We start from the raw sequence: 12,409 nt of genomic DNA on the forward strand, positions 1-12,409 counted from the left end.
AATATTCATTGCTGGTTTATAATGGCATTAACAAGAAATTTGGTATAAAAAAAAAATAGTCTTGTGTTTTTGGGAGGTTTCTTATTTGATTGAGAATAGAGAATATACAATTACATCGGTCGTAAATTTACTTAGCAAAATTTGGTAAAATATACTCCAAATAAATTTTTTTCGTTTCTTTTATCTACTGTAAGACCAAATATATCTAAAAAAAATTCAATAATTCGTTACTATTAAATCTTCATCTTTTAAGCTAAGAGTCAGTCACACACTTTAGCGCTAAAACATTAAAGATTTGAAAACATGGATGTTGTCAGGATGACTTGTGAAAGGTTCCAATATACTTTTGATAACGGATTTGTTGTTTAAACTTTTTGGACTTCATTCACCCTTGCATACGCCTTTTGTGAGTTTTTTTTTCTTTTATTGCTGAAGCTGCTTAAAACCATTCTAATCGTCCGCAGGGCTTCAGACTGTCCTGTTTGTTGTTAGAAAAGCCACAAGCCAAAGACACTTTGTGGACTTTCTGGTCCACTCCCAAGTCCGTATTGTTCCGCGTAAAAGTTATCGGCTCTCTTTCTTTTAATGGAAAGTAAAAATGAATCTTTTAGCAGACTCACTTCCTATTGTCGCGGTTTATTTTTTTGTGTGGGTGGTGGGGGGGGGGGGTGGTTGAATAGAAAATCTTGATTTTCCCACCTTTATGGGTTTGCTGAGTATTTGCAGTTTTTCAGTCTTGTCTCCAGATATAAATTCTCTTCTGGAGCGATAAAGTATTGATTATGATTATGTATTAGTTTCAGGTTATTTTTAGATAATCGGTTTTTCAGGAATCAATAGTATTTTGCCCTTGCCTCTGCAGTTTTCTGAGAAGAAACAGTAGAAACCCTGAAAAGTGTTTAAGAATTACAGTATGTACCTGAATAATATGTTTTTATTTTTATGTTAAGTATGAACTAATTTTGTTTCATACAGTTGAAAGAGCAGCTCAATAAATGACTGGTCGGAAGTGACCCCTGGCGTCATCTGTGGGCTGGTCGAAACCTATTACACTCATCTACTGCAAAAATCTCATGATTCTTATGATTTACTCTTAAATTTTATATGGGCTGAGTGTGATGAACACGATGCCAGGTGCGTACGTAGGAAATGGTCTTGTCGGGGGGGGGGGCTTAAAAACTGGAAAATGGGAAAATTGTATAAATAAAACACACATGCAGAATAACATGCAGACTTCGAGATAACGAGCCCAAGTTCACCTTCCCCCCCCCCTGCAAGGGTCTCTCCCCTCTTCAAATCCAGGCGAAATGTCCTTGTGAATGTACCAACTTTCAACTCCCCTCGCCACTACCCAGCTATTGAAAGAGCAAGTAGCTCGAATCAATTCTCTCGTATTTTAATAAGACCGATTTTCTAGGTGATGGAGCTTGAAGCAAAGTTGGCAGAAGCTGAAAAGGAGTTCATCAGTGGTGCTCCAACTAGGGAGAAAAGAAGTCCTTCTGAGTGGATTCCAAGGCCTCCTGAAAGATATAGCCTATCTGGCCATAGAGCTCCTGTAACAAAGGTTGGTTGATTTTTTTTGTCTGGGAATAAACCAAAACCAATTGCAAGTTGAAAGAATTCTATTAGGGCTAAACTGGTATTCGCTTTTTGTATACAATCTTTTTTATACTAATGATATACGGGAGACCCATCGCTCTTCCCTTAGTCAGCGTTACTGCATTCACTCTTAATATTTATTTTCCTCGGTTCTTCTTTCGCAAGTAGGTTTGTTTGGGTAGTTTTTTTTGGTGACCAAGCTAGACATCCCCTTGATTAGACATAGCAAATTCAACCAGTGCAAAAGGAAACACATATAATTTCTTTGGCCATACTGCCTTTCAATTTCCAAAATAAAACGAAAAATATGGACAAATGGTTATAATTTTCATTAAGCCAACGGAAAAATATCAAAGAAAAAACTTTTTTTTCACTAATAATAATAAAAATCCGAATTTGTCGGTTTCACATCGGGAAGTCTTTATCAGCCGGAAAAAGAAATAAAAAAAAACAATCAACTTAAAATAAGCAGAACAAATAAAAAAAGGGAAGAAAAATACAAAGGATGTACAAAAACAAAAGAAAACTTGCATCTTATTCAGTAGGATAATTCAAGTTCGTATCGCAATGCACCAGGTAGTGAGACAACAAACGAGGACCAAATTGGTTGCCTGTCTGATAGTAGATTCTAATGGTAGCTTTTTGCCTTGTGCATTGTGTATTAGCTTACTTACTTAGACTTAGGTCCTCCTGCGCATGGCAATAGTAGCAACAACTGTAGTTTGCCACAACTGCCTGTTTTGAGATTTTGACGAGAGCTGCCCTGTTGAAGTCCTTGCTAACATGGTTCCCTCCCTATCAACCTGCAGAGGGTTATTTTGGATCTTCCTGACTTATGAAGTCCCGGGGGAATCCGACACCATACGTCTTAAGGTAGCCGTCCCTTAGCCATACCATATTCTTTCAAAACATCCATCGATGCTTTCGAATGTCAACAATAATGGGGTTATGATTACCATGTGGTAAGGTTCGCACAGGTTACTCATAGGAAAATGTCATGGATAATGGGGTTATGATATATCATACGATAAATTTGGAACAGATTACTATTTGGGCAGTAGATTATTAGCTTTTAGCTCATGTACTTCTGCCTTTTATTCTCAAAGTCGTTGCCATAATCAACCTACATTCGAATCAAAAGCCACCGTATCAATAACCCTCTGGTCTGACACATACATAGCGACACTGTTGACAGATCCATATGCCTTCCATAGAGCATCGGTCTTTAAATGATACATGCTACCATAATATTCTGACGATTAGTTTAGCATTTTCGAGAAAAAGAGTTTTATAACCACAATTGATAAAGAAAAATTTTCTGTGTTTGTTAAATCGTTTTTCTTGTGAGGAAAAACACTGCTGATGCTAAACACTGTCTAAATAGTCTGTACGTCAGGAAAATGTAATTTCATCAAGGCTGTATGCGGGGGGAGGTAGGGGGTTTGAGCCCCCCCCCCTGAAATGTTTGTGTGACTCGTAAAAACGGAACAAAAATGAATATAAACAAATATGTCATGCATTTTTAAAATTTTTATTTTGTAAGCCCCCCCCCCGGAAAAAAATTCTTGGATACGGTACTGAATATCATTGACTTCTATGCTGATTCTAAATCCAGTTATACAAACACCGATGATACCGAACGCCCTAGCCACCCAAAATTGGCAGTTGCTCCGAAAAACACTATTAGGTGTCCACAAAATAATTTTGAAAGACGTAAAATGAAATTGCGTGAGCTACACCTTAATATTACCAGGAGGTAGTGTGTTGACAATTCCATATGGAAATTTGAGTATGATTCAGTTGAAGTAGGTATGGTGTTTGTCCAAAACGGACTAAAAATAGTATGGCTTGACGGTTCAGAGCGCTGTTTGAGATAAAAAGATTTCTTGTGTCTGTATATGACATTGAATGAAACATGGATCCGTTATTGCAGACCCGAATGGAAGAGATCGTCAACTGGGGAATGTTGTGTGTGCTTAAATGTCAGCTGGCAAGGGACATGGGGGGTGGGAAGTGGGATGCGGGACGCGCGTGGCGTTTTGTTCATTGATTGTGATAGAAAAAGATAAAACTATCATCAGCGAGTATTATTGGATAGATTGAGTTTAGAAATGAAGAAAAAACGCCCTCACATGCAAACGAGCAGGAATTATTTCGAATTCAGAAATAAAACCTTGAGCAAACAGAAATTACAATGAATAATTGAGGCAAAATTTAAACAACGGACTTTTGATTTATTTTGCCTGTGTAACGTGACGTTTTGCTTGAGATTTTGGTGTGTTTTGTCAACAAGTGTGTTGCAAAAGTAGAACTTGGATTTGTTTAGATGCTATCTATTAAATGCTGTATCTGCCAGTGCCTTTGAACTTTTGAAATAATGTGTCCAAAGAAAACTTCCTTCTTCAAGAAAAGGATGATACCAATTTCTTTCCTAGTTCAGAACAACTTGTTCCCAAAACTTACTTCTTTTGGCCACAAACGCACATCAGCGATATGTATTTAGGACAAGGATTTAGGCCTTCTGTGATTCTTCTTTACAAGTTAATTTCAGTAACAGGGATGAAATCAGGTGTTTCTTGAATGCGTAAATAATAAGCCGGACATCGACTATGCAAACTGACTCCAAGAACGAAAATTCTGTTTCAGAACGTTGTGGATATGCCAAGTAACAGGAGTCTATTTTTTTTTTTAATAAGAAGCCAGACATCGACTATACAAACTGATTCCAAGAATTAAAAATCGATTTTAGAACGTTGTGGATATGCCGAAAACCTCATGTAGCGAATACTTTTCGCATTGTACAAAAAAGCAATTGGGTGAATGAATCAGTATTTTTATTACAATCAAACTGGTTTTCACTTTTTCATGTTTTAAGTTGACTTTTCATGTATAAACGGGGATATTACGAAAAGATAAACATCACATCGACTGAAACTGGGCAGGAAATACTAACTTTTAAATAATGAAATCAACAAACTAATAACTTTTTTAAGCACAGGCACTTTTCCGCTACATTTGCATTTGGCGGTGCATGGCAGATTTGCTTTTAAAGATTTGCAATTTTGAACGCAACCTTTTTTACAATTGCCCTTGGTCAGCGCCTTGCAGGCAAAAGACACCTCTGGTAAATCACTCCAATGTGGTACCCATTTGCCGCCTTTGTCTCGTTTCCATCTCCATTCTGAAGGATCAAGTTTAAGTGGATCACGTCTAAGCAACTAATTCCAAATTTTGGCTTGGAAAAAGCGTGTTAGATATGCTGAAGTGCTTTTCTGAGGAATTGACAGGCAGTCAATCAGCTCTTGCTTGTTCTCATCAACCACTGTAAGCCCAAGAAATAAAAAGAGGGTAGACATAGTGACTCATCAATAACTTAACAGGTTATATTTTTGCCTCTGTATTCATTTCTGAAAGTGTTACCCACCTAATTCAACTACTTTCCAAGATAACAAGAAGTCCCTGAACTACAATTTTACCCCATATTTTCATAATGCACCCTTTTCTGTCATTTTGATAGTATGGGCCACATTCAAAACAAATTCTTGGGCCCTGGCTGGTAAGATAAGTATCATAGGCAGCGCGATCGCGCTGCCTAAGTAAAGAACGATGTGGGCACAATGTATTATTTTTTTTCCTCCATATTCGGGCAGTTTATATCGAGGGAGTTATCGTTGAAACTTTAAAAAGACCTCTTTCGTTTGGAAATTAGAGTAGATGGTGCCCTTTTTAATAGTATAAAGTGATTGGAGGGCATCTAGGCCCCCCCACGCCCATCATTCCCCCACAACCCTGGTAGTTGATTTCCAGATAGAAAATATGTTTTAAGGAGGACACTCCCCCACAACCCTCGGGGCAACGGTTTTAATTTATGCCCTGAGGGCATATAAGAGCGATGTTGGCACAATGTATCATTTATTATTATTTTTTCCTTTAGAGCAGGGCACTTCGTATCGAAAAAATTGTCTTAGAAACTTCTAAAAAGGCTCATTCAGTTGGAAATTGAAGTGGCTTGTGGCCTTTTTGATAGTAGTAAGTGATTGGAGGGCAAATCGCCCCCCCTCTACGCCCATCATTCCCCCAAACACATCCAATCATTATTTTGAGATAGCCATTTTGTTCAGCATATTTGATTTCCAGATAGAAAATATGTTTTTTAGGAGGACACTCCCCCAAAACCCTCGGGGCAAGAGTTTTAAGTTATGCCTTAGGGGTATATAAGGTTTTTATTGAAGGCGTTGTTGTAGAAACTTCAAAAAAGGCTCATTCGATTGGAAATTCACAGGGCTAGTTCCCTTTTTCATAGTTGAAAATGATTGGAGGGCAACTAGCCCCCCCCCCCCACGCGCATCATTTCCCCAGACACATCCAATCAAAATTTTGAAATAGCCATTTTGTTCAGCGTATTTGATTTCCAGATAGAAAATATATTTTTGACGAGGACACTCCCCCACAACCCTCGGGACAAGGGTTTTAAGTTATGCCCGGAAGGCATATAAGAACGATGTTGGCACAATGTATCATTTATTATCATTTTTTTTCTTTAGAGGGGGGCACTTCGTATCGAAGAAGTTGTCTTCGAACAACTTCTTTTCGAAGTTGAAACTTCGAAAAGGGCTCGTTCAATTGGAAATTAGAGTGGCTTGTGTCCTTTTTAATAGTCGAAAATGATTGGAAGGCAACTAACACCCCTTCCACGCCTACCTTTTCCCGAAACACATCCAATAAAAATTTTGAGATTGCCATTTCGTTCAGCGTAGTTGATTGCCAGATAGAAATTATGTTTTTGAGCAGGACACTTTCCACAGCCTTCAGGGCAAGGGTTGTAAGTTATGCCCTAGGGACATATAAGGTTTCTATAGAAGGTGTTGTCGTAGAAACTTCAAAAGATTCTCATTGGATTGGAAAATCAAAGGGCTAGTGCCCTTTTTAATAGTCGAAAGTGAATGGAAGGCAACTAGCCCCCCCCCTCCACCCACACCTACCATTCCCCCAAACACATCCAATCAAAATTTTGAGATAGCCATTTTGTTCATTGTAGTTAATTTCCTCATAGAAATTATTTTTTTGAGGAGGACACTCCCCCACAGCTTTCAATGCAAGGGTTATAAGTTATGCCCTGGGGGCATATAAGGTTTTTATAGAAGGCGTTGTCGTAGAAACTTCAAAAAAGACTCACTCGATTAGAAATTCAAAGGGCTAGTGCCCTTTTTAATAGTCGACAGTGATTGGAGGGCAACTAACCCCCTTCTCACACCCACCTTTTACCCAAAACGCATACAATCAAAATTTTTGAGATAGTCATTTTATTCAACGTAGTTTTAAGTTCTGTAAATTAGGTATGGGGGCATATAAGGTTTTTTAATGAAATCTTTGTCGTTGAAACTTGAAAAAGGGCTCATTTGATTTGAAATTCATAGGGCTTGTGCCCTTTTTAATAGTCAAAAGTGATTTGCGGGCAATTAGCCCTCAAATCACTCTTGGCCACCTTTTCCCCAAACACATCCAATAAAAATTTTAAGATAGCCATTTTGCTCCGTGTTTGGGATTTCCAGATAGAAATCATGTTTTTGAGGAGGACAATCCACCACAGTCCTCAGGGCAAGGGTTGTAAGTTATGCCCTGGGTCATATAAAGTTTTTATAGAACGTGTCGTCGTAGAAACTTCAAAAAGGGCTCATTCGATTGGAAATTGAAATGGCTAGTGCCCTTTTTAATAGTCGAAAGTGATTGGAAGGCAACTAACACCCCTTCCGCGCCCACGATTTCCCCAAACATATCCAATCAAAATTTTTAGACAGCCAGTTTGTTCCACGCAGTTTAAAGCTCAGGAAATTATACCTTTAAGCAGGACTCCCCCCCCCCCCACAGTCTTCAGGGCAAGGGTTATAAGTTATGCTCTGGAGATATATAAGGTTTTTATTGAAATCTTTGTCTTAGAAACTTGAAAAAGGGCTCATTCGATTGAAAATTTAAAGGACTAGTGCCCTTTTTAGCAGTCGAAAGTGGTTTGAGGGCAACTAACCTCTCACGCCCACCTTTTCCCAAAACACATCCAATCAAAATTTTTAGATAGCCATTTTATTCAACGGAGTTGAAAATTTTGGAAATTAGGTCTTTAAGGATGACAACCCATCCCCCCCACTACCCTTAGGGTAAAGGTTGTAAGTTAAGCCCTGGGAGCATGTAAGGTTTTTATAGAAAGCGATTTGCACTTTACTGAAAAAAATATAAAGTTTTTACTTTTATAACTTTAATAAATCAAATAAAATTAACATTTTTATTACTAAATATCAGTATATGTAGATTAAACTGACAATACACATTCATTTGTATTTTTTCAGTATACTGAAAAAAATATTCCGGCCTTGGGGAAGCATAGGGGTTTTGCGCCCAACTTATGTTAATTTCTGCTCGTTTTGAGTTTGACTCGGTTATTTATCGTAATTTTTGTTCGTTTTGGGTTTCGTTTATTTTTCGATGCTTATTTGTGGTAGTTTCACGCTTGGTGGATTATTTTTGCTAATTTTTTGTTTAATGGAGTTCTTTACTTTTCTTTGAAAAACTTATTTTGTGGATTTTTTTTTTTTATTAATTTCAGAAAAAATGGCTATCATAAGCCAAGAGGGGCCATTTGCACATTAAAATGATGCGTAGGTATGAAGTCTTTGCAGAATCTTATCAGCTTGAGAGTAGAATATGAAAAGGTTTGTTTTGGTTGTTGCTTCTCCATCAGCTTACTGCATACTCAATTTACCTTTTCCAAAAATTTACCATTTACCATTTCCATTTTCAGATATTAGCATTAATGAGAAGTTCAAGGTTAAAATTTAAAAGCGGGTATCAAATATTTTTTCTGTAGGCAGTAATACCCTAAAAACACCCTGGACTGTGGGGAACTGCGATAAAGCTTTTGATAGCATTTTCCTCGTCATATCTTGTCGAAAAAAGTTTTAATTTCGTTTCAGTTCAACCTTTTAAAAAAAAAGAAGCAGACTGAATATCACAGAATAAGGAAACGTGCAGTTATTCCAAACAAAATTTAAGCTAAATATTGATAATTGGTGTAAGTACATCAAGTACATCCCTCCTGTTGAAATTATGGCTATCAATTGTCATTGTCATTGACAATGTCAATTATGGCTACGATTGTCATTGTAGAAGTTACATTACATTATTTGTGTTTAATTTTAATTATGTTTCAACTACCACTCGGTAGTTGGTAAGAATTTTCATTCTTACCACTCGGAATAAGTGAGAAATGATTGGTTTCCTGTGCTATGAGGAGATATCAAAAAAGAAAAGTTGGATGGAATCTTTTTTGCTGGCCAATTTTACTTTTTTTTTCTTTTTTTTATATATATCAACTCAGCATAATCAACTAATTAATGAACCAACCAGTTCTCATTTCCTTTTTGGAAAACTGTAAATTTGTGTTTGGAACTCGACCGCCATAAAAAATTTCCATAGTTAGATCTAATTCTCACATCTTTGTTGAGTTTTGGGAACGTGGTAGAAACTTAGATACTTAGGGGGTCCACTGGAACCAGCAAAATTTTGAAAGTGGTATACGAGAAAAAAAGTTTGGAAACCTCTGCTTTAGAAGCATTTCTCTTCCATATTCTCCGCAGAGGCTAAGAAAAATCGATGTATTCCACCCACGTACATTGTCCCCTAATATAGAGACGCAATTGTTTGTTACTGGGTACTTGTCTGTTAATGAAACGTAAGTAAAGCATTGGCACTAGGCCGCCAGTTAGTTCGATCATCAACTCAGTTATTACTTCTTTTTTTTTCTACGTTAATTTGAAAAAATTTGTTTTCCAGAAAAATTTGTTCAATGAAAAGTATGATATTTAAACATAAATCAGAAAGAAATTAACTCATATATTACGTCTAACTTTAAACACAAAGAAACTTCTATGTATGAATCAGTGAAACCTAAAACGAGCATAAACTAAAATAAATAAACAGGTTGAACTTGAGACGAAATGAAACTACCGCAAATAAGGGCTCCACCCTTAACAATCTAAAGGCCAGAGGTGTTAGTTGCTGCGTATTATTTGAAGCAGTCTGTTCAAATTGTCGAATGATAGCTTATTGGCGAATAAGTAAATGATTCGTCGGTTGATATTCAATATATTTGAAAAAATCAGATGGTTTATTAAAGAACGATATACCTCCCATTTAATTTTTTCCAACCCCTTCAGACATTGAAATTTCTAGTGCACTTTTAAAAGAGTTGTTAGTTGCTGCGTGATATTTCAGCAGTTGTCGAAGCGATATTGCTAATTGGTGAATAAGTAAATGATTCGCCAGTTGATTTTCAATATATTTGAAGAAATCAGATGACTTAGCAAAGGGCGATATGCCTGCCTACCATTTATTTTTTTTTCGACCCCTTCAGACATTGAAATTTCTAGTGCACCTCTAAGAACCTATTGAACTAAGAGTGTAAAAGCCTCGTTTTCCTGTCCTTTATTGCATCCGAGTACATAGTACGCCTGCTCTCCTCCAGGGCATCAGTTCAAAATTTTGAGATAGTCATTTTGCTTGGAATAACCAAAATCCAATAAATATGTCTCTGGAGATGACAGCCCACGCAATGCCAGAGACAAGAACCCTAAATTATGCAGATTGACTATTGCTCACAGATAGATTTTTGGAGAAGAGGTGGGCATGTTTAGTCTTTGCTGTTTGATCGGCTTGACACCGTAAGAGATTTTTCCCTTGCCCAAGAGAACCTCAAATGTTCAAGGGAAAAGGTTGGGTCTTAGAGGGCCCTAAAATTGGCTAAATTACTTTTTGTCTCTGTTTTTTTTTATTACTAAGTTCCTTGACTCAGGGACTATAATTCAAAAACAAACTATGGCACGCTATGGCCATAGTTTATGGCTTTATGTTTATTTTGGCTTTATTTTTTATAGTTTATAGTTCATGGCTATACAAACTATGGCAAATTATGGCACGCTCTCCCCTTCCGTCGAAAAAAAGGGAAATGTATTTTACCCGTTTGAAGATTATATATGTAAGACCTTGGGGGAAGAAGCTTTTTTCTTTGATTGGCGTGAAACTATCTGGATATGTAAGCAGGGTCAAATAGAGGAGAGAATTGAGTTTTTATAGGATTTTATGCATATTCAACGGTAAAGCCGGGATGTAAGTTCTAGTGGTGAGTTCACCAGTGCGTTTGAAGTATATCCTCTGAAAATGGAAAGTTAAATATTTAATTTTCAACAATGTTAGATCAATTTTGCAATGTCGGGATTTTCTCTCTTATCGGGGTAAAAATTGTTGTTTCTTGGCACAAAACGGCAAGTGGGGCTATCGGCAATAATTTATAGAAAATGCGATGATGTAAACATCACCTTTAAGATAAATCCTTATTTATGTCTCCATGATCGCATTTATGTTAAAACCCCGCGGGGGAAAAAGATAAGTGCTACTTACGCCAAAATTTGATATTTTTGGTTTTCACGATGGGGGAACGCAAACCTCCGATCAATGGTTTTTGGCCATGACGATTCTAATTATGCTCTTTTTATCTTGATGCTCTTTTTATCTCTTTTATCTCTTTTAATTATGCTCTTTTTATCTTTTTATCTTTTTATGCTCTTTTGTCGCCATTTTCTTGGAGCTTTAGGCCCCTTTTGAAAATATTGTTTCGTAATTTTTAAATTAAATCTGAATAATTGTTCCATCTTCGAATTTAGTTTTATTTGACAGTTTTTTTTCACTTGACAGTTCTTTTAAGCCTCTTTTCTAGTGCTTGGTTACGATTACCGAGGCTTGATCTTTATGCAACCTTCATATTTTGCATTTACCAGTATCTCCCTTCCCTTTTTTTATTTTGCTTTTTTTCAGCCTTGTTTAATGAAAATCTTAATAATTTTATTTGCTTTAAGGTGGCTTTTCATCCAGTGTTTAGCGTGGCTGTGTCAGCTAGCGAAGATGCAACGATTAAAATTTGGGACTATGAATCTGGGGAATTTGAAAGGACTCTAAAAGGTCATACAGACAGCGTACAGGATGTTGCATTTGACCAACCAGGGAAACTGCTTGGTAATTTATTTTTATGTTTTATTAATCTCAGTTTTTATTTTGTGCCTCTAACCATTTCCTCTTCATATCAATTTTTTCACCGGTGCATTGACGAGAAAGTAGTGACTTAGTGGTATAACCATGGTGATGCTACTTAGTTCGCCAGGAACGATGCTATTGTTTCGTTTTTTCTTCTGGCACTTCTATTGCTCTTCTTTGGGCTTTTCATTTTCTATTAACCTTCTTTTGAGCAGATTTACAATATTAACCATTGTAACCTTTTAACCTTGTATTAACCTTTCAACCATCTTAATCTGCAAAATTCTATCTCTAGCCAAATTTTGTATATTTATTGCATATGCTTATTATTAGCGTTTTATTTTCATAAACCAAACCTCAGTTTGCCGTTTTTTGACCATCCTTGTTCTGTCACCTTCTCGTCATTGTTTTATTCTTCTCATGGTTCTTCTGTTCCTTTTTTGGGGGGAGGGGGGGGCTTCTCTCTCTTTAATCAACCATTGCTTGTGTGATATTACAGTATAATTTTCTTTTGCCCATCATCTGATGACCAAAATTTTACATGCACAGAAATTAACCTATTGCAATGTTTTATATTGGCATTTATTACGTGAATACATATGTATTTTTTTTCTTAAAGCAGAACTTCAGTATAGTATCCCTTCCTTAAATTAAGTTTACATATTTAAATGTTCCATGAAATGCTCACACAATTGTCGTTCTTTGGAAAGAGCTTAAACGCCTGAAATATTTT

General features: G+C 36.7%; 1 protein-coding gene across 2 annotated transcripts in view; it reads left to right on the forward strand.

The window, feature by feature from the left end:
* The window catches only part of Lis-1 (LisH and WD40 domain-containing Lis-1), a 120,574-nt gene that overhangs the window by 71,175 nt on the left and 36,990 nt on the right, over positions 1-12,409 (forward strand). For both annotated transcript variants that reach the window (XM_089086560.1, XM_089086559.1), the window contains 2 exons: positions 1,418-1,564; positions 11,502-11,658. In XM_089086560.1, coding sequence (XP_088942686.1) covers positions 1,418-1,564; positions 11,502-11,658 — 304 coding nt within the window. The remainder of the gene's footprint in view (positions 1-1,417; positions 1,565-11,501; positions 11,659-12,409) is intronic.

The sequence above is a fragment of the Artemia sp. Qi Xiang Cuo genome, chromosome 3, assembly GCF_049724085.1.
Source record: "Artemia sp. Qi Xiang Cuo chromosome 3, ASM4972408v1, whole genome shotgun sequence".
NCBI classification, from domain to species: domain Eukaryota; kingdom Metazoa; phylum Arthropoda; class Branchiopoda; order Anostraca; family Artemiidae; genus Artemia; species Artemia sp. Qi Xiang Cuo.